The sequence below is a fragment of the Macaca thibetana genome, chromosome 4 (genome assembly GCF_024542745.1).
Source record: "Macaca thibetana thibetana isolate TM-01 chromosome 4, ASM2454274v1, whole genome shotgun sequence".
NCBI classification, from domain to species: Eukaryota; Metazoa; Chordata; class Mammalia; order Primates; family Cercopithecidae; genus Macaca; species Macaca thibetana.
The window spans coordinates 77,357,682-77,384,053 of record NC_065581.1 but is presented as its reverse complement, the minus strand read 5'-3'; the positions used below and the strand labels follow the sequence as shown (position 1 = coordinate 77,384,053).

The 26,372-nt window shown below is 37.7% G+C and overlaps 2 protein-coding genes across 10 annotated transcripts in view; one reads left to right on the top strand and one right to left on the bottom strand.

Moving 5' to 3' along the window:
- Positions 1-26,372, top strand: part of HMGN3 (high mobility group nucleosomal binding domain 3) — a 1,231,743-nt gene that overhangs the window by 268,011 nt on the left and 937,360 nt on the right. Inside the window, exon 1 of one of the 5 annotated variants that reach the window (XM_050789650.1) lies at positions 22,869-22,872. The exons of the other annotated variants lie outside the window; for them this stretch is intronic. The gene's annotated coding sequence lies outside the window, so the exon portion shown is untranslated. Of the gene's footprint in view, positions 1-22,868; positions 22,873-26,372 lie in introns of those variants that run through there. 5 annotated transcript variants of the gene reach the window in all.
- Positions 1-26,372, bottom strand: part of BCKDHB (branched chain keto acid dehydrogenase E1 subunit beta) — a 245,436-nt gene that overhangs the window by 209,336 nt on the left and 9,728 nt on the right. For 4 of the 5 annotated variants that reach the window (XM_050789636.1, XM_050789639.1, XM_050789635.1 and 1 more), the window contains exons 2-3: positions 14,638-14,715; positions 13,005-13,073 (exon numbers count right to left, since the gene is read on the bottom strand). The exons of the other annotated variant lie outside the window; for it this stretch is intronic. In XM_050789636.1, coding sequence (XP_050645593.1) covers positions 13,005-13,073; positions 14,638-14,715 — 147 coding nt within the window. The remainder of the gene's footprint in view (positions 1-13,004; positions 13,074-14,637; positions 14,716-26,372) is intronic. 5 annotated transcript variants of the gene reach the window in all.

The window sequence follows — 26,372 nt, the reverse complement described above, 5'->3', positions numbered from 1 at the left end:
CAGTCCACTCATGGCTGTGCACAATAAAGAAGAGGACAGGCAAGGCAAGACTCTGCCCAACTAATTGCTAAAGCCTCCACAAGAGGGATTCACAAGAGAAAGATAGAGTCCATGTGTTCTTGAAGGGAGAAAACACATCAAATGCTAACAGTTGGATCAAATCCCTTAGCAGTTCGACAGAAATTAGAAACCAAAACAGACACAAATAATAGCAGAAGGGGATCTACAAAAATAAAACTGAACAAGAAAATCCTAATACATTACGTAACTACGCACAACTCTCAGAAAGAACGCTGCCTATTCTCTGATCCTGTACTTCCCTGGAACATGGAGATATTCTAGGGAAAATGAAAGGTGGGATGGAAATAACAACAGCAGTGGCACTACACTGCTACAAGAAAATTTAAACAGTGAAAGACCGTGCAGTAACTGGGCTGTTGTTCCCTTAGTAAAACGAATACTGTGCAGCTTAGTATCACTCAGACTGGTAAAATTGGGAACAAATTTTACTGAAATTTTACTTTACTAAAATACTTAAATGTAATGGGAGTTTAAGCTGGTTCATGAACAACCTTCTACTTCAGGCTTTAAGAAAGAAAGAGGGTGAGCTAGAAATGAGGGCAAATTAAGTTAATCTGGCCAGAAATGAATGAAGGGAATGCTTCACTGAGACTATTTGGCTCAAATTCTGCTTACAAGTGTCTAAGAGAAATCAGAAGACGCTGGGCAGGTTGGAAGTTCCCAACAGATCCAGGTTCCCCTCCCGATTCACCCTCAGCAAATTGCAGGATTAATTCAATCATTACAGAGAACACAACTAGTGCATTATATGTATGTCAAGATATCAAACTTTCTCTTTTCATATAGAGAGTTATGCATTGTAATCAGAGTTGTAACTTTCTTTGACATATTATATACTATAAAAGCTAAAGAGTTCTTGGACAGAAGCTTTGCAGAATCTCTATTTGACAAAAGAAAAAGTGCCTTCTTCATGCAAATGTCTGAGTTGCCTGACTGGACTTATGAATTTGTTGAGAACACGATAAGTTTTCCTTTTCAGATCCATCCTATCAGTGCTTAATTTAGATCTGAATAAATTTAGTGGGCTTATACCATTTAATATGCTGTAATTCTGCCTTTGAATACAGAATTAAGATGTTCCCTGAAGTGATTTCAAGTTTCCTTTTGAGTTTTGAGGAACCTCCACTTTTTTAAAGAAGGAAGTGCTCAAATTCATTGTCTATAGGATATTGATTAAGGATGTACTACTAGGTTTGTGTGTTTCCTTCTGGCTTAGAAACAAGTTTCTTTGTTTCGGCTAGACTCCAAGCTGGCAAAGACCGGAAAAGAGAAAAGATGGGTTAAATGAACACCCTGCCCAGAAACTGAGAAGAAATTCCTTATTACTAAAGATACTAGAGTTTCCAAGAGCCAGTATTACAGAATAAGAATCCTTTGACTAATTTATGATTGGCTAGATGCCACCACTTCTGGCTGGTGGCCAGAGGATCTAGAGGGGAGGGATGGCAGGATGCCACAAGAGAAGGTCAAGCATTTCATTGCTAAAGCTGCCTTTGGGTGTAGCTGCTCACCAGGAAACTGAAAGCTTTTTGTCCAACAAGCTTCACAAGTGACTTCTTAGCACATGACATTGCCAATCTTTACCTAACTGATCCTTCATCAACTCTGCCAATCAAAGCAACCAAGAAATCTCATCTATGTTAAATGGGAACAGAAAACAAAGCACGGTGCTCTAATCCTCTATGACTTTTGCATAGGCAGTCTCACTCAACAAATATCTGGCAAATGACATTAATACTGTCCTCCACGTAGAGCTGTTTTTATTGGCTCCTCCTAGTCTGACTGGAAAATAATTTTTCCTAGTGAACTTTATTATTATGTGACTTTATAACTGCATTAAGGCGATAACAGTGGATTTCCAAGACAGAATTAGAGGCACACAATGTATTGCTGTGTAATAACCTACACATTTAGATTCAAACTTCCTGAGACAGTTAAGTGACTTCAGGTAAGTGACAATATCAACTCAATGTCTGAGCACAGTGTCAACGTGAAGCTGCCATATAGCTGCTATGATTATCATGCATGCAACTCCTAGAAAGAGGAGCAGTTGAAATTTAATAGACTTTGTGATCTGTTTTAAGATGAACAAAACAGGATGGGAGAATACAAGCATCCCCAGATACTGACCAATCTGAACTCCTCCATAAAATTGTTATACTGATCCTTGATAATTTTAGGAATCTAAATTGTCTGTATTTATTGATACTCTTCACTGGATTATTTTTTAACTTTGAGAAATTTGGTAGAAATGTTACACTGATAATCTCCCAGACTTCTGAGAAATTGAAATCAAGGAATACGCGGCACCGTTTGAAAGAGAAAAAAATTTTTTCCTAACTGGACTGATCTAAGCTACTCTAAGAATCTCCAAAATAGCAGTGGCAGCAGGCCCATTTTTAATTCCTTCACCGCATGTGGTTTTTCTTTAAAAAAGAGAAAAATGACTCTGACAAAAGATAAATAAACTTTAAATAGTCTTAAAGTTAGGTCAAGGAAACACAAAAGCAAAATTTTTTTCAACACTCCTCCTCCCCCAACACAGCCAATATTGTAGCATGGTAATCAAAAGCATAAAGAATAGAGAGATTCAGGGTAAGCACTACTACATTTTTCAAATTTGTAAAAATCTCAAACTTTGTATTATTTTTACATTTTTATTCCTATTCCTGTGTCCCAAAGGGACTCCTATGGCCTTCTAAAAGGTATTATAAGATCTGAAAGAAAAGTGCTAAATATATAGTTCTAGTACTTAATAGTTCTATGTTCTAATCTACCTTTATGTATGTGTTAGCTCTACACAGGAATGGCAGGAAGTTACACATTACCTGACATTCAACCTGAGCAATAATAGGTAGACAGTATTTATAACTCATCTTAGGATTAACAGAATTCATCTTTTTAGTGGATAACATATTATGTTAAACTCTCTTAAAATTTCAATATATATTTGTATTTTATTTGATTTTATAATCTAATATTTATTACTCATTAAAATAAATTTCAACTATGTACATAGATTTCCCCATGATCTATGGTTGAAATGGGAAGTTTAAAACAAAAAGAAAAGCCTTGTAATCCAAAAATTATAACTGAATCAGAAAATAAGCAATTCCAAATACACAAGAAAAGAAAATTCACTGGCTTCAATGTGCAAAAATTAGAAAGTGAGCTGTCAAAAATAAAACAATTTAAATATCTAGGGTGTACTAATTCAAGAAATTCTAAATACTGAAAGGAAAAAAATGTCTAGGTTCATCCCCCTGTTAAAGGTATCAGTCTAGAAGAAAATTTTTAGAAGACTAAGAATCAGGTTTGGGAAGCTAATTTAGCAACATCTTCCATATTATGTAGATGTGTGGCTTGAGGATGTGGATGTCATATTTGACAATGACAATATAAAACAAAGATCTTTTACTTTTCTAATACATACTGTTCTTAATAAAATATACATGGTCTCATTTTCTAATTCTTGTGAAGCTTAAAAGATACATGAATCAATTTTATACTTTCTGACAATAATTACCTATAATCCCATTTTTCCTTGTTCACCTTAATCCAAGCGTATCTTCCAAGCCCCTGTTGGTGCTCACATTTGAACTTTTTTAAAAGCATGCCATTGTCAAATAAGATTGAGAAAAACTGGCTTAAGGTCATTACATTCTGACTGATGCTTAAAATGTCAAAGAGAACACCTGTTGGCAGCTCTAACATTTATTGTTTAATCAATTAAGTTGAAAACAATGGTTAGAGCAGTAGTTCCAACCCCAGAATAACCTAATGCACTCAGAAAATCTCATTCACAAGAGAATCACAAAAATAGATTTTTTTCAAACTTTTTAATATAGGTTTCTGATCACTAGCTTCTTATTTCTTGAATAATCAAAACCCACGAGCCTTGTTTAATTAGAATTCCTTATTTTTATGTTTTTACATAAATTAGCTGCTTATTTATAAATGAGGGAAAAATATATAGTACAAAAAGCCTTGAACCGGGTTTTAGGAAGCATGAGCTCTAGACCACTTGCCACTGAGCAACTCCACCTCTCCGAATTTCAGTGTCCACATTACATGGAAATAGATCAGAGCTTCTCAGCCTGTCTGCACTATTTCTTTTAGAGTCTGGGTCTCCTCCTATCACCCAGGCTAGAATGCAGTGGTACGATCACAGCTCATTGCAGCCTCAAACTCCTGGGCTCTCCTGCTTCAGCCTCCGAAGCAGTTGGACTATAGCTGTGTGCCACCCTGGTCAGTTATTTTTTTTAATTTTTTTGTAAGGGTGGCGGTCATCTTGCTATGTTGCCCAGTCTGGTCTCAAATTCTTGGCCTCAAGCAATCCTCCCACCTTGGCCTCCCAAAGCACTAGGATTATAACTGTAAGCCATCATGCCCAGCCAGCTTCAACAGTATTGACATTTCGGTTCAGACAGTTATTTGGTGGGGCTGCCCTGTGCATGTTTAGCAGCATTCTAGGTCTCCATGCACCAGATGGTACCCCCCAAGGTATGACAACCAAAAATACCTCTAGACATTGCCAAAATCACCAGCAGTTGAAAACCACTAGACTAGATATACCCTCCATTTCTCCCCAGTTTTGATATCCTACAAAAAATATTAAATATCTTATTTTCTTAAATGTTATTTGTTAAGCCACTGGTCAACAGGCCAACAGTGAGAATTGCTTGAGGCAGGAGATTGCTTGAGCCCAAGAGTTCAAGGCTGCAGTGAAGTGTGATTGTACCACCGCACTCCAGTCTAGGCAACAGAGCAAGACCCTGACTCTTAAACAAATAAATAGAGAAATAAATGAATAGTGCTGACAGACTGAGAAATTCTTATATAGTCTATATCCACGTCATATAGAACCAAAGTTCTGAGAGGTCAGTGTTATAAATTAGAGAAATTAAAATACAGTGACCATTTGTACCCATTCTAATTTTAGTAGTGGCTAAAATCTTTATTTGGAAAATCACAAAAGGTCATCAAAGCAATAAATAAGAAAAACTAAAGTAAATGAAGTATGCATCAATATTTCCATTCCATTTTTTATATTAATTCATTCAGCTGGATTTTTAAAATGAGATAAAAAGAAAGGCATATTGCATATATCATATGGAAATTCTAATTTTTTGAGGAATTAACATACTGTTTTCCACTGTGGCTGTATCACTTTACATTCCCACCAGCAATGCACAAAGATTCCAATTTCATCCTTAGCAACACTTGTTCCTTCCTGTTTTCTTAAGCCATCCTAATGAGTATGAAGTGATATTCCACTGTGGTACTGACTTGCATTTCCTAATAATTAGTGATGTTGAGCATCTTTTCATTGGTAATTTATATATTGGCAATTTATATATAAATTACCAATTTGGGAGAAATGTCTGTGCAAGTCCTTTGCTTATTTTTTAATTGATTTTTTTTTGTAGAGTTTTAGAAGTTCTCTATATATTCTGGATATTAATCTCTTATCTGATACATGATTTGCAAGTATTTTCTCCCATTCTGTGAACTGCCATTTTACCCTGTCAATAGTGTCCTTCAAAGTACATGTTTTTAATTTTGATGCAGTCCAATTTATCTATTTTTATTGTTGCCTATACCTTTAGAGTCATATTTAAAAAGTCATTATCAAATCCAATTTCATGAAGCTTTTCCCCTATATTTTCTTCTAAGAGTTTTACAGTTTTACATTTAAGTCTTTGATCCATTTTAAGTTAATTTTTGTACATGGTGTTAAATAAAGTTCCAAATTCATTCTTCTGCACGTGAATATCCAGTTTTCCCAGCATCATTTGTTGAAAAGACTGTCCTTTCCCCTGTTGAATGGTATTGGCATCATTGTCAAAAATTAATGACCAGATATTCAAGGGTTTATTTCTGGGTTCTCTATTCTATTCCATTCGTCAATGTTTGTCTTTTTGTCATTGTCACACTGTTTTGATAACTATAGCTTTGCAGTAAGCTTTGAAAAAAGGAACTGTAGTCCTCCAACTTTGTTCTTCTGAATTAAAAAAGCAGTGACTACCAAATATTTGCACATCAGTATTTATAGCAGTCTTAGGACACAATAGGCAAAAGGCAGAAGCAACCCAAACATCCATCAACAAATGAATGGATAAACAAAATGTGGTATATGCATACAACAAAATATTATGCAGCCTAAAGGAAGGAAACTTTGACACATGCTGAAACATGGATAAACCTTGAGGACATTATTACAAATGAAATAAGGCAGTTACAAAAGGACAAATACTATACGATTCCACTCACATAAGGTGCTTACAGTAGTCAAATCATAGAGATAGAAAGTAGAATGGGTTCTTGCCAGGGACTGTTAGAGAGAAAATGAGGAGTTATTGTTTGATGGTTATAGTGTTTCAGTTTTGTAAGATGAAAAAAGTTCTGGTGATGGATGGTGGGAATAATTACACCACAACGTGAATGTACTTAATAACACTGAACTGTAAAAATGGTTAAAACGGTAAATGTTATGTATATTTGACCACAGATTTTTAGAAATAAATTTAATGTTTGTGAAAAAAGCACTGTGGGGAAAAAAAGGCGTATTAAACATGTTCATCTAGTTCTGCCAACATGTGCACCTTTGGAAAACAAAAGAACTTTGTAATATCAAGAGCAGTTTAAAGCTACTAACATTCCTTTAAAAATATTATTAATAAATATATTAGAAAACCAGATTCACACCAACTTATTAATACCTGTTTTCATTCCAAATTCCTCAGTCGGACATCTCATAGTCTATATCTAGTATTCAATCTACTTATATGTCATAAATATATATACTTCAATAGGGGAAATAAATCATGTACATATTCAATTTCCCTAAGGAATTTTCATGAATTTTATCCTGTTTTTTTCTTCAACAAAATTAGTTTCAACAACCCAGAGACCAAACCCCCATCTCACAGGCTGCCATTCTACAATGGAACTCTGACACTAAATCCAAGAGTATGAGTATCACCCAAGTAAGCCTTTCTTTGCAACAAGAACATATAATGGAAGGTCACTTTTTCTGTTAAAGACATTAATTTCATAATTCACAAAAAATATATAAGAGCAAAGATTTTTGCTTACAACCCCTAAATTTAAAACTTATGCTGGAAAAGCAGCCAGGTGCAGTGGCTCACACCTGTAATCCCAGCCCTTTGGGAAGCCAAGGCAGGCGGATCACTTGAGGTCAGGAGGTCGAGACCAACCTGGCCAACATGGGGAAACCCCATCTCTACTAAAAATACAAAAATTAGCCAGACATAGTGGTGTATGCCTGTTATCCCAGCTACTCAAGAGGCTGAGGCAGGAGAATCACTTGAACCCGGGGGATAGAAGTTGCAGTGAGCTGAGATCTTGTCATTGCACTCCAGTCTGGGTGACAGAGTGAGACTCCAACTCAAATAAATAAATAAATTAATTAATTTATTTATTTATTTAATTTAACTAAACTTATGCTGGAAAAGGGACATCTTAAGAAAAAATTAAATGTCTAAGGTACCCCATGGTTCCAAAATGCTACAACAACTATATTCAAAAAAACCTCTAAATGTAAAGGGAATCAAAGCATGAAAAAACTGTGTTCCTCTTTTTAAAAAACAAAACCATAAAGATACCTAAATGTATGCACTGGAAGAATCCCGGAGGACCACCTGGTCCTTTCCCTTCAATTTACTGATGAGGATACTGAGGTCCAAAGTCAACTCCCAAATATTAGTATATTACAGACAAAAACTTGCCTTCACCGAATGCCTGTCCTAGTTTTCCAACCTGACTTCAGTGTATTAAAGTATCTGGTTATACAATTTCAGTGATGTTTACATAAGAAAACAAGTAAGTGGTTATAGTAGTTTTCCCAAGCTGCTATGACAGGCCACACTTGTGGTGTAAAGGAATGGATACAGTAATGGAAAAACATCAAGTCCCATGAAAAGGCAGATGTTTAGGCCTGTAGACTAATTCAAGAGGTTCTCAGCTATTCCTGTCCTCACCTAAATTTCCTCCAATAAGTGGGCCAAATATACACTAAGAACCACAACCAGGCAATAGTTCTATCAGTATAGAATAATGTTACAAACATACCTTAAACCTGACACACCAAAATCTTATTTTAATAACACACACGCACACATACACTCTTTCTCTTTCTCTTTCTCTCTCTCTCTCTCTCTCAGAGAATGACAATAAGTGTGAATTTTGTATGTGCCATGAGGAATCTGTCTCATTACTTATTTGAATGAAAGCATGTGTGACACCAGGCACACCTGTAATCCCAGCACTTTGGGAGGCCAAGGCAGGCAGATCACCTGAGGTCAGGAGTTCGAGACCAGTCAAGCCAACATGGTGAAACCCTGTCTCTACTAAAAATACAAAAATTAGCCAGGTGTGGTGGTGGGCACCTGTAGCCCCAGCTACTTGGGAGGCTGGGGCAAGAGAATCACTTGAACCTGGGAAGCAGAGGTTACAGTGAGCCATGATCGCATTACTGCACTCCAGCCTGGGTGATAGATCAAGACTCCGTCTTAAAAGAAAAAGAAAGAAAGCATGTGTAGCATTCAACATAAAATCACACATACCCTACAAATCAACTACCTTTAACTGCACTCTCCCATTCCCTGCTTCCCGAGAGGTCCAGCTGTTGCTCCTAATCAATACCTCTCATTATGTACAGTGGTTAAAGCTGCCATTTGGAATGCAATGTTGATGAGAACATACTATTTTCTTTCTTTTAATTTTCAAAGCACTCATACTATTTTGTTCTATCAAAGGACAAGGAAGAGAAGCAGTTTAGTGGTGCTAAATCCACACTCATCTGGATCGTCTGGAATACAAAATGCTCTGCATCTCTCTTCCTTTCCTTATAGCATTGCCTCTAATTATGCAATTCCTTCTTTGTCATATCAAATAGTATTCAGCTTTACAACATATGTCAGTAACCCACAGTCCTTCAAATTCCGCCTTCTGATGGAATATAAAATGCTTTGCAGCAGTTCAAGTGCTGGCACGATGCCAACAGGGATGTTCTCATTTCAAAGTGTAGGCTGCCACCTACTGGCTGGGATCTTTTCTCACTCAACATTCAGCTCTCCCCAGAAAGAGAACTGATCTGGCACAGGGGTTTTATTTGCTACGTCATTTAATGCAGTGTGACTTGACTGTTATATTGAACTATATCAACATAATCTTTTAGTTATTTTAAATACAAATTATCTTTAAAAGATCCTAAGCAGACAGTTACGCTTCTGTATAGTTAAAAATGCCTGCCCTATACTCAAAAGGGCAGAGAATTTTTTTAAGTATGTTACTTTTTAAATATGCAAGAAAAATGTATTTTAATATATTTCTCTTCACCCTTCCCTTTATTCTTCACTTCTGAAAACAGAAGCTCACTTACTCTCATTAGAGAGTATCAGTGACTTAATTTCTCATCTTGATCAACATCCTCAACCTGAAATTAAAGTGTAACTTCACTGCCCTAAAACTATTGTAAAAATTCACAGCAGCTGCTGACAACAAAGCTAAAAGTTACTTAGCCATTAGTTAGCTCAGGCTCCTGCCATGACAGGAAAGATAAATTTGCCCTCTAAGAGCACTGGACTTTTTCAAGTTAAGAGTTAGTTTCTCCCCATTTTAAACTATTTTTTAAGGAAAATAAAATGAGACCTAAATAATTAATGTGAGAGAGGGAAATCCCCTTCCTGAGACAGTGAGAGCAAAGGGTAAATTCACTCAACAGCATGTACTTCATAAATGTCTGATACAATATTAGGTCCCAGGGATCCATTCTGTGGAACAGCTTAAAGATCTGCTGCCTTTAACAACTTTCTGGTGTGGAGTTATGGATTACAGTACAACTTTCAAGATGTAAGAGGTGCAGTGTGAATCGTGATAAAGAACTGTCTGAGTCTGCTTGGAGGGTCTGGAAGAGCTTCACAGGGGAACCTTCTGAAGAAGAAATAGGAGTCTACCAGGTAATCAGACAAGGGAGAGAGACCCAGATAGCAAGTGCAAAGGAAGAAAGAAGAAAACAGGGGGCTTAGGAGAAACAACCAGTAACTCAACATTAATTTTAACAAAAATTTTAAAAAGCTCAAGTTCCTAGGTCTATAGAGTAAAAAGTAAAAAACTAGATAAAATAAATAAAATTAAAAGCAGATGAGGTCAGGTAGGTAGTTCTCAGAGTCTTTGGTGGCCGGACGCACTGGCTGATGCTTGTAATCCCAGCACTTAGGGAGGCCAAGACAGGTGGATCACAAGGTCAGGAGTTTGAGACCAGCCTGACCAACACAGTGAAACTCCATCTCTACTAAAAATACAAAAATTAGCAGGGCATGGCAGCACGCAGCTGTAGTCCCAGCTACTCGGGAGGCTGAGGCAGGAGAATCATTTGAACCCAGGAGGCAGAGGTTGCAGTGAGCCGAGGTCGCACCACTGCACTCCAGCCTGGGTGAGAGAGCGAGACTCCATCTCAAAAATTTAAAAAATTTAAAATTTTTTTAAAAAGTATTTTGTATGTCCTGCTAAGAAATATGCATGTTAAAATGATCACAGTGGCAACAAGATAGGGAATGGACTGGAGGGAGGGTAAGACTAACAGAGTGGTGATTACTAAGAAAAGAAATAAAACTTTGCAGGCGGAGAAAAATTAAAGATCTGAAGTACCAGGGCAGTAAGAATGGAAAGGATGGGCCAGATTAGATACAATTGTACAACTTGACTGGATGTGGGGAACTAGAAAGAAGGAAGACATTTAGAATTTCCCCAGTGTCTGGCTTAGGTACTAAATGGATGGTGATATATTCACCAAAATAGGAAATGCACTAGGAGGCATACATTTGCTGGGTGGGTGTAACAACCTTAGGTGTGGAAATGCTGAATTTGAAGTGACTGTCGAACACTGAGGTGAAGATGTGCAGTAGAAACTGAATACACAGATCTGAAGCTCAGAACAGAAGTCTGAACTAGAGATAGAAATTCAGGAGTCACCAGTGTATGAGCCGCAGGTGGCATGGATAAAATGCCCCAGACAGAAAGGGTAAGCAGAGTGCCATGGATGAGAACCTGGGCAGACAGCCAACAGAGGACTCAACAGCCTACACAAGTCCCTAAATGGATTTTTTTTGGGGGAGGAATAAATAAAGCAGTACATGTAATACACTCAGAACAGTACCTGACGCAGTGAGTGCTGAATAAATCTTAGCTATTCAGAAAGCACATGGCATGCTACTACACTGAGTCAGATAAGATGGAATCGTGAGGTCTAGACACTGCTCCACAGCATAGCTATACTGGATATAGAACAGACTCAGTTACAGAAGTATAATTCTGTGTTTGCAATATTAGTTAATATACACAAACATATTCAAAAACAGTCTAGAAGTATATATACCAAGATATGTACAGTGGTTACCTCCAAGTTACCTCTGAAAACAGCAATTTTTATTTTCTTTATGCTTTTCTGTATTTACCAAATTTTCTACAATGTATATGAATTACTTTTGAAATCAAATGTGTAAAGATTTTTAACTGCTTATTAAAGATCTAAAAGTTTGTAGCAGGAGTCTAAATGATCAGGAAAAATAATCTTTTGCCCAACTACCTCAAGCTCTAAGCAGGTATTAGAAGTAGGAGAAAGCAGAGGGACTGGACCCAGAAACTTAACCTGCTATAAATGGAAGAGAAAAGACTAAGCTGGAAGTTCCCAATAAGTGAGATGGAACATGTATGGGTTCTTGGATTTAAGTATAACATAACCTCAGAAACAGTGGAACAGAAAAAGAGATAACTAAAAAAAAAAAATTGTAAAGACCCTCACCCCTCTTGCCCTGTATGAACACACCACCAACATACAGCAATGCCAAAGGAAAGAAGAGGGAGTTATCAGCTCCTCCCAGCCCTCACGTGAACTGCTTGGCTGAATTCTAAATCAGACAAGACTAAGAGAAAAAATAAAACGTCAAAAGGACTTCAAAGGTATCCCTAACAATAGGAGGTCAAAACACATTCCTTACACAGCGAGTCAGAAGAGTGGGAATTCAAAGATGGACCAAAATACATTCTTATGATTTTAACTGAGTCAAATGAAATTAATAAAAGCAATGGGCAGAAATCAATCACATGCCAATTAAAAGACATCAGCTGGGATAAAACACATAAGAAGGATAATGTGATGGTTCATTATATGTCAACTTGACCAGGCTATGGCACCCAGTTATTAATATTTGGTCAAACACAGGTATAGAAGTAGTTGTGAAGGTACTTTTCAGATGTGATTAGTATTTAAATCAGTAGATTTTGAATAAAGCAGATTACCTTTTACAATGTGACTAGGCTTCATAAAGTCAATACAAGGCCTTAAGAGAAAAGATTGCAGGTTCCCAAGCAAAAAGAAATTCAGCCTCAAGACTAAAACAGAAACCCTGCCTGAGTTTCAGGTCAGCCAGTTTGCCCTGTGGATTTGCCAGCCCCACAATCACATGAGCCAGTTGCTTAAAAAGTAAACCCCTCTCCTCTCCCTCTCTCTCTCTTCCCGAAAAGATAAAATTTGCATTAATAAAGACCCAACAGGCAGAATCTTGAACTGGAAGCAACGGAATTGAAACTGGCTAAGGCAGGTAGCAATAAAACACCAAAGGTTCTTGGACAGAAGAATGACACAATAAGCAATACATTTAATGACAATTATTTTGGAATCAATTACAGTGTATGTGTAATATGAACTAGATCAGAAGGATATTAGAAGACATTTGAGGAAATATAGGCCAAAGGATTCTGCGGGTGGCGTTGGAAATGAAAAGGAATTCATCTATACAATGAGGATATGACAAAAAATTTAGTAGGCATGTTTTGTATTTTTAAGATATTTTAGTAAAAGTTCTGTCAGAATACTATGTATATAGGTATTTACTTACCATATTTGTCTCGCAAGCCAACAGTGCATCTAAAGACTCCACCAAAGGCAACATCTTCACCAAATATTACTGAAAAACAGTATTTAAATAATACATTTTATTTAATAATTCCTAAATAATACTAACCATGAGAAATAAGTAATTTAAATGTTTACATTTTAATCACAAAACAGAAATGGACCATAGATCTATATCAAGGTTTCTCAACTTCTACATTACTGACATTTTAGACTAGATGATTCTTTTGTTGTGAGGGCCTGTCCTGTGCACTGTAGATATATAGTAGCATCCCTGGTCTCTACCCACTGGATGACAGTTACTATACACACACACACACACACACACACACACACAGTTGAGACAACAGAAAGTGTCTTGGCTTACATTGCTTACATTGTTAAATGTAAAGACAGTTGTGAAAAAAAAAAAAAAAAAAAAAAAAAGAGAGTTGTGGGAGTGGGGACTAAGATTACCCCCGTTGAGAAAGAATCACTGATCTAGAATCTCATTTGTTTTATCCATGAAGAAAATGAGACCAGAGAAGTAGTCTGACTGGCCAAGTCAGAAAGCTAGGGGCAGAACTATGACTCCTGCTCTAGATTTCCAGGCCTGTGGTTTTTCCTGAGACACAGTATACAGTAAGTCAGCCATCAGAAGAGCATTCCAAGCTAAGGCAACAGTCACAAATAGGAAAGGGATTTAGACTGTGTGAAGTAGGAAGGAGGCAAGCATGACGGACACAGTGAGCAAGGCAAAGAATGGTGTAGGTGGAAATTGGCAGGAGTTTTAAAATAGAGGGTATTCATAGAGCTGAATGCTAGTCTCATAAATGCACCTAACCAGTTTTTTCAAGCAAAAGAAAAAAACTCACCATTCTCTATGAATTTACTCATCTAGTTCAATCATTATCAAGTAGCATTCAAAACAAATCAAGATTTAATTATCCTTTAGTCCAGCTCTCACTTTTCCATAAAAAATAATGTTTTTAATTTAACCTTAAAACTACAGATTCTCAGGTGGAAGCCCAAGGTATATTAAACATATATGCACACACACATATATAAACTGTATATATAGATATATGTTAATATGTGTATGTAATACATATATGAAGTAAAGCCAATCAAATGTGAAAACATATAGTGGAAGAACAATTGGTTTTGTATCAATAATTTAATAAGATGAAGATTAAGATACTTATATAATTATATATAAATATTACAATTATTTCCCAAAAATATTACAAGTTGAACGACAATGTAACCCAAAGGGAAGCATAAAATCAAGTCTTCATTTTATAAATAAATAGTTGAATGAAAAGGTATTTTGTTTTTTTCTATATGCCAGAGAAACAGGAGTACACAGTAGGTTTTAATCCAGAAGTCATTAATATAATATCAGGACCACACATACTGTAAGAGAAAGCTGACTAGATGTTAAATATACATGAGAACTAACTGGTAATAAGTGGACTAATTGCAATTTGATTATTTAGCCCTAATCATTTGAATAGGCCTTTGAAAATTTCACGTAGATACAATGTTAACCATTGAGCTCCACATAAATATTTTAAGCAAATCTTCAATTCTGGAATTAACAAAGCTACTACAATTCAGGCACAAATCAGGGTTACCTGCAGTAGGATCTTTGGCCAATGAGTTATCCAAGGCACTTGTTACTGACTGGAAAAGATTCATTTTCTGAGTTTGCCCTGTGAAAATCAAAAAAAAAAAAATCATTTCATACATTGTAAAATATGTAAAAACAACCAGTTTCTTAACAGTTAATTACAACTTGACTAAAATCAAGGTACAAAGAAAGGTATTATGCAAATTGCTGAATTATTTACAATAATACTATAAGATACAAAAGCAATACAGACCTGTAAAAGTTTGTTAATGGGGAAAATTTTACCCATATTAAACAATTTTTTGTAAAAGTATAAAAAAGGAAGAAGGAATATAGCCAAGTGACTAAATATGATAGACAATAAGACCTATGGAAAGTCAGAAAAGGAGACCAAAGTGAGTGGTCTGGGAAGAAGCACAGACAGGTGTTACGAACCTAAGCCATCAGGAATATGCATGACCAGTAGCATGTGTTAAATACGTCAACAGCAAATGGTCATGGACCATAAAACAATAAGGAAGGCTAAAGATAAACTTTAGTGCCCAGAACTGCTGGGGTTTGGAAAATATCATAATCTTATCCCTAACCACATCATATTTAGTCCTTCTTCTTGTCTTATTACTTAAATAGAATATCTGCATGCCAGTGTCCATCCCCTAAATGGATTTTTGGGGAAGAATAAAGAAAGCAGTACATGTAATACACCCAGAACAGTACCTGATGTAGTGAGTGCTGAGTAAATATTAGCTATTCATTGTTAGATTCTGGACTCTGTCCGTGTCTTTCCATCTTCACCTTAGTACTCTTCTGAATGGTATACGAAAGTTTCATTTGATAAACTTCTAAATGTTGGAATTCAGAAGCATCATGACATTGGAGCTTTGATTCAAGCCTAGGTGCCGCCCAGTGCCCACAGTCATCCCAAAACTTTAAGTCAACTCCTCTGCAGAAGTACAATTCAGAGCACAGAAAGATTTCAGCCTAAATCTCTGATCCAGAGGCCCACTCTTCATCCTAGTGCCTGATCTACATGCTGGTGGTCGCCTTAACACACAGCATGCTAATAACAAGTCTTTTTGAAACCTGTTGCTTACCCTGATCACTGCCCACCTAACCTCCATGCTATTCATTAGCCTAGTGTGTCTCAACAGTCAAGATCTAATTCCCAGTGTGGGTCACAACAGCTACTGCTGTTGCCTTCAACTGTCTGACCATGGGACATTGGTCACTTGTCCTTTTCCTAGAGACCCATTTTCTTCCCTAGCCCGGCACTGCTCCACAGCAAGTTCTAACATATGACATCTTTCCTCCTTCCGTTATCCACCAATACCCCAGTCTTCTGATGTTCTCCCTACTCTGGTATCTAACATCTCTCTGATCATTTCAACAGTACTGAATGCCCAGGCTTCAGGTCTTGGCAATCCCCAGTCAGATACGTCCTCTGTCCTCTGTGCCCACAATCAGAGCCTGTTTCTACTCTTATACTTGGTGGAGATAATAGGAATTTATTCAAAAATTATTTTATATCACCTATGGCAAAAGATATACAATCATACCACATGTCCATGATTACTTAAAAATTTATTTTTCTTCAGGCTAGGGCTATATCACTTAATAGATACAGGCATACCTTGTCTTATTGTGCTTCATTTTATTTTGCCCTACAGATACTGCAATTTTTACAAATGGAAACTTCGTAGCAAACCTGTATCAAGCAAGTCTATCAGCATCAGAATCACATTTTGGTAATTCTCACAATATTTCAAACTTTGTCATTACTATTACATCTGTTATCATGATCTGTGATCAATGATCTTTGAGGTTACTAATGTAATTATCTTGAGGTGCCACAGCCTTCTGACATTCTGCCATGGCACCCCAAGACAATTACATTTGTAATCTCAATAAATGTTGTGTGTGTTCTCACTGATCCACTGACCAGTCATTCCCCCTTTCTCTCTCCCTTTCTTCAGGCTTCCCTATTCCTTGAGACACAATAATATGAAAATTAGGCCAATTAATATTCCTACAGTGACCTCTAAGTTTTCAAGTGAAAGGAGGAGCTGCATATCTCTCACTTTAAATCCTAAGTTAGAGATGACTAAGATAAGTACGGAAGGCATTCTGAAAGTCCAGCGAATCTGAAAGCTAGGCTTCTTGCACTAAATAGCTTAAAAGTTCTTGAAGAAAATTTAAAGTGTTATTCCAGTGAGCACACAAATGATAAGAAAGCAAAATAGTCTTATTGCTAATATGAAGAAAATTTTAGTGGTCTGAATAGAAAATCAAATCAGACACAACATTCCCTTAAGTCAAAGCCTAATACAGAGCAAGTCCCTAACTCTTTTCAATTCTATGAAAGCTGATAGAGGTGAGGAAGCTGCAGAAGAAAAATCTAAAGCTAGCAGAGCTTGGTTCATGAGATTTAAGAAGAGAAGCTGTCTCAGTACATACAATGGCAAAGTGAAGCATAAAGTGCTGATGGAAAAGCTGCAGTAAGTTATCCAGAAGATCCCACTAAAATCATTGATGAAGATGGCTATACTAAACAAAAGAGTTTTCAATGGAGACAAAACAGCTTCTATTGGAAGATGCTATCTTGGATTTTCATAGCTAAAGAGGAGAAGTCAATGCCTGGCTTCAAAGGACAGGTGGACTCTTTTGTGAGGGGGCTAATGTAGCTGGTGATCTGAAGTTGAAGCCAATGTTCATTTATCATTCTGAAAGTCCTAGCACCCTTGAGAATTAGGCTAAATCCACTCTGCCTGTTCCCTTTCAATGAAACAACAAACCCTGAATGATAGCACATCTATTTATATCAGGGTTTCCTGAATATTTTAAGCCCACTGTTGAAACCCACTGCTCAGGAAGAAAAGATTCCTTTCAAAATATTACTGCTCATTGACAATGTGCCTGGTCACCCAAGAACTCTGATGGAGATGTATAAGATTAACGTTGCTTTCCACAGATCAAAAGAGACAAAGAAGGCCATTATATAATGGTAAAGGGATCAATTCAACAAGAAGAGCTAACTATCTTAAATATATGCACCCAATACAAGAGCACCCAGATTCATAAAGCAAGTCCTTAGAGACCTACAAAGAGACTTAGACTCCTACACAATAATAATGGGAGACTTTTTTTTTTTTTTTTTTTTTTTGAGACAGAGTCTCGCTCTGTTGCCCAGGCTGGAGTGCAGTGGCGCGATCTCGGCTCACTGCAAGCCCCGCCTCCCGGGTTCACGCCATTCTCCTGCCTCAGCCTCCCGAGTAGCTGGGACTACAGGCGCCCACAACCGCGCCCAGCTAATTTTTTGTATTTTTAGTAGAGACGGGGTTTCACCGTGGTCTCGATCTCCTGACCTTGTGATCCGCCCACCTCGGCCTCCCAAAGTGCTGGGATTACAGGCGTGAGCCACCGCACCCGGCGATTAATGGGAGACTTTAACACTCCACTGTCAATCTTAGATCAATGAGACAGAAGGTTAACAAGGATATCCAGGACCTGAACTCGGCTCTGCACCAAGCAGACCTAATAGACATCTACAGAACTCTCCACCCCAACTCAACAGAATATATAGTCTTCTCAGCCCCACATCACACTTATTCTAAAATTAACCACATAACTGGAAGTAAAGCACTTTTTAACAAATGTAAAAGAACAGAAATCACAACAAACTCTCTCTCAAACCACAGTGCAATCAAATTAGAGCTCAGGATTAAGAAATTCACTCAAAACCGTACAACTACATGGAAACTGAACAACTTGCTCCTGAATGACTACTGGGTAAATAAGGAAAAGAAGGCCAGGCGCAGTGGCTCACGCCTGTAATCCCAGCACTTTGGGAGGCCGAGGCAGGCGGATCACCTGAGGTCGGGAGTTCGAGACCAACCTGGTCAACATGGTGAAACCCCTTCTCTACTAAAAATACAAAAATTAGCCGGGCGTGGTGGCAGGTGCCTGTAATCCCAGCTACTTGGGAGGCTGAGGCAGGAGAATCGCTTGAACCCAGGAGGCAGAGATTGCAGTGAGCCGAGATCGCACCACTGCACTCCAGCCTGGGGGACAAGAGTGAGACTTCATCTCAAAAATAAATAAATAAATAAATAAATAGGGAAAAGAAGGCAGAAAGAAGTTCTTTGAAACCAATGAGAACAAAGACACAATGTACCACAATCTCTGGGACACATTTAAAGTGGTGTGTAGAGGGAAATGTATAGCACTAAATGCCCACAAGAGAAAGCATGAAAGATCTAAAATTTACACCTAACATCACAAATAAAAGAACTAGAGAAGCAAGAGCAAACACATTCAAAAGCTAGCAGAAGGCAAGAAATAACTAAGATCAGAGGAGAACTGAAGAAGATAGAGACACAAAAAACCCTTCAAAAAAATCAGTGAATCCAAGAGCTGGTTTTTTGAAACGATCAACAAAATTGATAGACCACTAGCAAGACTAATAAAGAAGAAAAGAGAGAAGAATCAAATAGACACAATAAAAAATGATAAAGGGGATATCACCACTGATCCCACAGAAATACAAACTACCGTCAGAGAATACTATAAACACCTCCATGCACATAAACTAGAAAATCTAAAATAAATGGATAAATTCCTGGACATGTACACCCTCCCAAGACTAAACCAGGAAGAAGTTTAATCTTTGAATAGACCAATAACAGGCTCTGAAATTGAGGCAATAATTTATAGCCTACCAACCAAAAAAAGTCCCGGACCAGACGGATTCACAGCCAAATTCTATCAGAGATACAAAGAAGAGCTGGTACCATTCCTTCCTCTTGAGGGAAGTCAGGGACCCTGAGCAGAGGGTCCAGCTGAAGTCACGGCAGAGGAACGTAAATTTTGAAAATTTCATGGACATTTAACAGTTCCCAAATAATACTTTCATAATTTCTTATGCCTGTTTTACTTTAATCTCTTAATCCTGTTATCTTCGTAAGCTTAGGATGTATGTCACCTCAGGACCACTGTGATAATTGTGTTAACTGTACTAACTGATTGTAAAACATGTGTGTTTGAACAATATGAAATAGTGCACCTTGAAAAATAACAGAATAACAGTGATTTTTAGGGAACAAGGGAAGACAACCATAAGGTCTAACTGCCTGTGGGGTCGGGCAAAAAGAGCCATATTTCTCTTCTTGCAGAGAGCCTATGGACATGTTAGTAGGAGAGATATTGCTAAATTCTTTTCCTAGCAAGGAATATTAATATCAATAACCTGGGAAAGGAATGCATTCTTGGGGGGAGGTCTATAAATGGCAGCTCTGGAAGTGTCTGTCTGATGCAGTTGAGATAAGAATTGAGATACGCCCTGGTCTCCTGCAGTACCCTCAGGCTTATTAGAGTGGGGAAAACTCCGCCCTGGCAAATTTGTGGTCAGACCGGTTCTCTGCTCTCAAACCCTGTTTTCTGTTGTATAACATGTTTATCAAGAAAATATGTGCACAGTTAAACACAGTTCCTTATCAGTAGTTCTGTTTTGCCTTTTGTCCTGTTCCCTCAGAGCCATGCGATCATTGTTCTGCTTTTTGCCCTTTGAAGCATGTAATCTTTGTACCAACTCCCTGTTTTACACCTCCTCCCCTTTTGAAACCCTTAATAAAAAACTTGCTGGTTTGAGCCTCAGGTGGGCATCACGGTCCTACTGATATGGGGGTTATGTGATGTCACCCCTGGCGGCCCAGCTGTAAAATTCCTCTCTTTGTACTCTTTCTCTTTATTTCTCAGCCAGTCAACACTTATGGAAAATAGAAAGAACCTACTTTGAAATATTGGGGGCGGGTTCCCCCAATACCTTCTGGAACTATTCCAATCAATAGAAAAAGAAGGAATCCTCCCTAATTCATTTTATGAGGCTAACATCATCCTGATACCAAAGCCTGGCAGAGACACAACAAAAAAAGAGAATTTTAGACCAATATCCCTCATGAACATCAATGCAAAAATCCTCAGTAAAATACTGGCAAACCAAATCCAGCAGCACATCAAAAAGCTTATCCACCATGATCAAGTTGGCTTCATCCCTGGGATGCAAGGCTAGTTCAACATATGCAAATCAATAAATGTAATCCATCACATACACAGAACTAATGACAGAAACCACATGATTATCTCAATAGATGCAGAAAAGGCCTTCAACAAAATTCAACAGCCCTTCATGCTAAACACTCTCAATAAACTAGGTATCGATGGAACGTATCTCAAAATAATAAGAGCTATTTATGACAAACCCACAGTCAGTATCATACTGAATGGGAAAAAAAACTGGAAGCATTCTCTTTGAAAACTGGCACAAGACAAGGATGCCCTCTCTCACCACTACTCTTCCAACATAGTGTTGGAAGTTCTGGCCAGGGCAATCAGGCAAGAGAAAGAAATAAAGGGTATTCAATTAGGAAATGAGGAAGTCAAATTGTCCCTGTTTGCAGATGGCATGATTGTATATTTAGAAAACCTCATCGTCTCAGCCCAAAAGCTCCTTCAGCTGATAAGCAACTTCAGCAAAGTCTCAGGATACAAAATAAATGTGCAAAAATCACAAGCATTCCTCTACACCAACAAGAGACAAACAGAGAGCCAAATCATGAGTGAACTCCCATTCACAATTGCTACAAAGAGAATAAAATACCTAGGAATCCAACTTACAAGGGATGTAAAGGACCTCTTCAAGGAGAACTACAAAACACTGCTCAACGAAATAAAAGAGGACACAAACAAATGGAAGAATATTCCATGCTCATTGATAGGAAGAATCAATTATCATGAAAATGGCCATACTGCCCAAGGTAACTTACAGATTCAGTGCCATCCCCATCAAGCTACCAATGACTTTCTTCACAGAATTGGAAAAAACTACTTTAAAGTTCATATAGAACAAAAAAGAGCTCACATAGCCAAGATAACCCTAAACAAAAAGAACAAAGCTAAAGCTATCATGCTACATGACTTCAAACTATACTATAAGGCTACAGTAACGAAAACAGCATGGTACTGGTACCAAAACAGAGATTATAAACCAATGGAACAGAACAGAGCCCTCAGAAATAACACCACACATCTACAACCATCTGATCTTTGATAAACCTGACAAATACAAGAAATGGGGAAAGGATTCCCTATTTAATAAATGGTGCAGGGAAAACTAGCTGGCCAGGTGTGGAAAGCTGAAACTGGATCCCTTCCTTACACCTTGTACAAAAATTAACTCAAGACGGATTAAAGACTTAAATGTTAGACTTAAAATCATAAAAACCCTAGAAGAAAACCTAGGCAATACCATTCAGGACATAGATATTGGCAAGGACTTCATGACTAAAACATCAAAAGCAATGGCAACAAAAGCCAAAATAGACAAATGGGATCTACTTAAACTGAAGAGCTTCTTCATGGCAAAAGAAACTACCATCAGAGTGAACAGGCAACCTACAGAATGGGAGAAAATTTTTGCAATTTACGTATCTGACAAAGGGCTAATATCCAGAATCTACGAAGAACTCGAACAAATTTACAAGAAAAAAACAACCCCATCAAAACTTGGGCAAAGAATATGAACAGACATTTATCAAAAGAAGACATCTGTGCAGCCAACAGAGACATGAAAAAATGCTCATCATCACTGGTCATCAGAGAAATGCAAATCAAAACCACAATGAGATACCATCTCACGCCAGTTAGAATGGTGATCATTAAAAAGTCAGGAAACAACAGATGCTGGAGAGGAAGAGGAGAAATAGGAACACTTTTACACTGTTGGCGTGAGTGTAAATTGGTGCAACCATTGTGGAAGACAGTGTGGAAATTCCTTAAGGATCTAGAACTAGAATTACCATTTGACCCATCAATCACATTACTGGGTATATATCCAAAGAATTATAAATCATGCTACTATAAAGACGCATGCACACATACATTTACTGTGGCACTATTCACAACAGGAAAGACTTGGAACCAACCCAAATGTCTATCAATGATAGACTGGATTAAGAAAATGTGGCACAGATATACCATGGAATACTATGCAGCCATGAAAAAGGATGCATTCATGTCCTTTGCAGGGGACATGGATGAAGCTGGAAACCATCATTCTCAGCAAACACTCACAAGGACAGAAAACCAAACACTGCATTTTCTCACTCATAAGTGGGAACTGAACAGTGAGATCACTTGGACACAGGGCGGGGAACATCACACACCAGGGCCTGTCGGGGATTGGGGGCCTGGGGCAGGAATAGTATTAGGAGAAATACCTAATGTAAATGATGAGTCGATGGGTGCAGCAAACCAACATGGCACATACCTATGTATCAAACCTGCACATTGTGCACAGGTACCCCAAAACTTAAAGTATAATTTTTAAAAATTGGAAAAAAAAGATTAACATTGTTTTCAAGCCTGCTAATATATCAATTCTGTGGCTCACAGATCAAGGAGTCATTTCTACTTTCAAATCTCATTATTTAAGAAATACATTTTGTAAGGCTATATCTGCCATAAACAATGACTCCTCTGATGTTCTGGGCAAGTAAACTGAAAATCTTCTGGGAAGGACTGACTACTCTAGATGCCATTTAAAATGTTCACGGTTCATCAAATTTCAAAATGTCAACATTGGCCAGGCGTGGTGGCTCACACTTGAAATCCCAGCACTTTGTGAGGCCAAGCGGGGGCGGATCACTTGAGACCAGAAGTTCGAGACCAGCCTGGCCAACATAGTGAAACCCCATCCTCTACCAAAAATATAAAAAATTAGCCCAGTGTGGTGGTGCACACCTGTAATCCCAGTTACTCAGGAGGCTGAGGCACAAGAATCGCTTGAACCCAGGAGGTGGAGGTTGCAGTGAGCCAAGATTATGCCACTGCACTCCAGCCTGGGTAATAGAGTGAGACTCTGTCTCAAAAAATAGTAAAAAATAAGTCAACATTTATAGGAGCTTGAAATAAGTTGATTCCAATTCTCATGGATTACTTCATTCATTCATTCATTCATTTTATTTTATTTATTTATTTTTTCTTTTGCAACCTCCACCTCCCGGGTTCAACCAATTATCATGCCACTGCCACCCCAGGGATTACAGACTGCTAATTTTTTTGTATGTTTCGTAGATCCCAATTCTCGCCATGTTGCCCAGACTGGTCTCAAATTCCTGAGCTCAGATTATCTGCCAGCCTTGGCCTCCCAAAGTGGTAGGATTACAGGCATAAGCCACCATGCCCAGCCTCATGGATGACTTTGAGGGATTCAAAACTTCAGAGGAGAATGTAATTGCAGACATGGTAGAAATGGCAAGAGAACTAGAAGTACAGCCTGAAGATGTGACTGAATTGCTACAGTCTCACGATAAAACTTTAATGGATGAGGAGTTGCTCTTTACGGATGCAACCTGAAGAACTCAAAGAAAGTGGAGTCTTGAGATGGAATCTATTACTTTCTATGAATTCAAAAAAAGTGGATCCTTGAGATGAAATCTATTACTGATGAAGATGCCATGAACACTGTTGAAATGACAACAAAGGACTTCGAATATTACATAAATTTAGCTGATAAAGAAGTGGCAGGGTTTGGGAGAATTGATTTCAATTCTGAAAAAAGTTCTACTGTGGTAAAATGCTATCAAACAGCATCACATGTTACAGAGAAATCTGCCATGAAAGGAAGATTCTATCAATGCAGCAAACTTCATTGTTGTCTTTTTTTTTTTTTAATTGAAGTTGCCACAGCCACCACAACCTTCAGCAACCACTGCCCTGATCAGTCAGTAGCTATCAGCATCAAGGCAACACCCTCCACCAGCAAAAAGATTATGACTTGCCAAAGTTTCAGATGATAGTTGGCAATTTTTATCGATAAAGTATTTCTTAAGTATGTACATTGATCTTTTAGATATAATGCTATTGCACACTTATTAGACTACAGTACAATGTAAACATGTTTATATGTACTGGGAAACCAATATATTTGTGTGACTCACTTTACTGTAATATTCACTATATTGCAATATTCATTTTATTGTAGTGGTCTGGACCCAAACCCACAATATGTCCGAGGTATGCCTGTACTTTCCTTAAATCCTTCTTGATTTTATAAATGTTCTTCAAGTATTTATTAGTGCCCAGCTTCAGAAGATAATCGTTTTGGGTAAACATTTTTCCCAATCACAGTGACATTCCCACTTACTCTCCTGCTGCATACATTTCATAAAGTAAGATCTTGACTTGTCTATGAGGATTTCCATAGCTAAGAACCTAGCCAGAAGAAAAATGTGCTGAGACCACCTGGGTCGGGGAGACCCTAACCCAGCACAGCAAGAGGAATTAAAGACACACACACAGAAATATAGAGGTGTGGAGTGGGAAATCAGGGGTCTCATAGCCTTCAGAGCTGAGAGCCTCGAACAGAGTTTTACCCACATATTTACTGACAGCAAGCCAGTGATAAGCCTTGTTTCTATAGATTATAGATTAACTAAAAGTATTCCTTACAGGAAACAAAGGCATAGGCTCTGGCTAGTTATCTGCAGCAGGAGCATGCCCTTAAGGCACAGATCGCTCATGCTATTGTTTGTGGTTTAAGAACACATTTAAGCAGTTTTCCGCCCTGAGTGGGCCAGGTGTTCCCCGCCCTGATTCTGGTAAACCCACAACCTTCCAGCATAGGCATCATGGCCATCACAAACATGTCACAGTGCTGCAGAGATTTTGTTTATGGCTGGTTTGGGGGCCAGTTTATGGCCAGATTTGGGGGCCTACTCCAACAAACTGTCTAAATATCCAAGTTGCTATTTATTTCAAGTCTGCTGACCATTCAGATTAATACTGAATGGCATGACATCTTATTGCACTCACGCTTAGCAAGTTATTAGTAGGGAGGAAGCAAAGACTTTAATAATAAAAATCATACAGAGTAAACATTTAAATTATTGCTTGATAACCACAAAGAATCTATTCGTCTTGTATAAAATAATTTACCAGTAAGGGTATTTAAAGGTAATTATTTCCATGTGAATACCTAAGCTTTCACTCCTAAATAGTTTTTCAAATAGATTCAAAATTTTAGGGTTTTGGATTAATTGCTATTCTACCAGATACTTTTCTAAGTTTTAAATGACAAATTTTAATGGAGCAACATTTACTTTTCGGTTTAAAGATACAGCATGATTTGTGGACAAGGCAAGAAGAAATCACAAGTTATTCACAGGTAAGATTTTTTAAATATGTATTTTCCTTAGAGTTATTTATTCTCCTAGAGGTTACATCAAAGACTACTGATAGACTATGCTTATGTCTGCCATAGTAAGATAAACCCACTTACAGTATGTGCTAACCAAAGCTGTACTACTGGTAAGACTGTTAAAAAATAATCTATATACATCGCTAAACATTTATTAAGCACAGCTACCAAATTATGCAATCACACAGTATTAATACATGACTGCTACATTTTAAAACCAGACTGGTAATTCTTTTTCAACATAAAAAGGTATAGCAAAACAAACAACAAAATACAGCAGCACACTTTCTCCTAAATCAAGGATGCAAGTTAATGGTTGCCCATTGTTAAAACAGGGCTCTGTGGCTGGCATCGAGTTGTTTACTTGAAATTGTACTAGGTAAAGAATCATGAATATGCAGGTCATCAGCATTGCTGAAAAAATAAGGTGACATATAGGCAGAATGTAAAGATCATAATGGAACATAAGCTCCAAGAGGACTGGTATC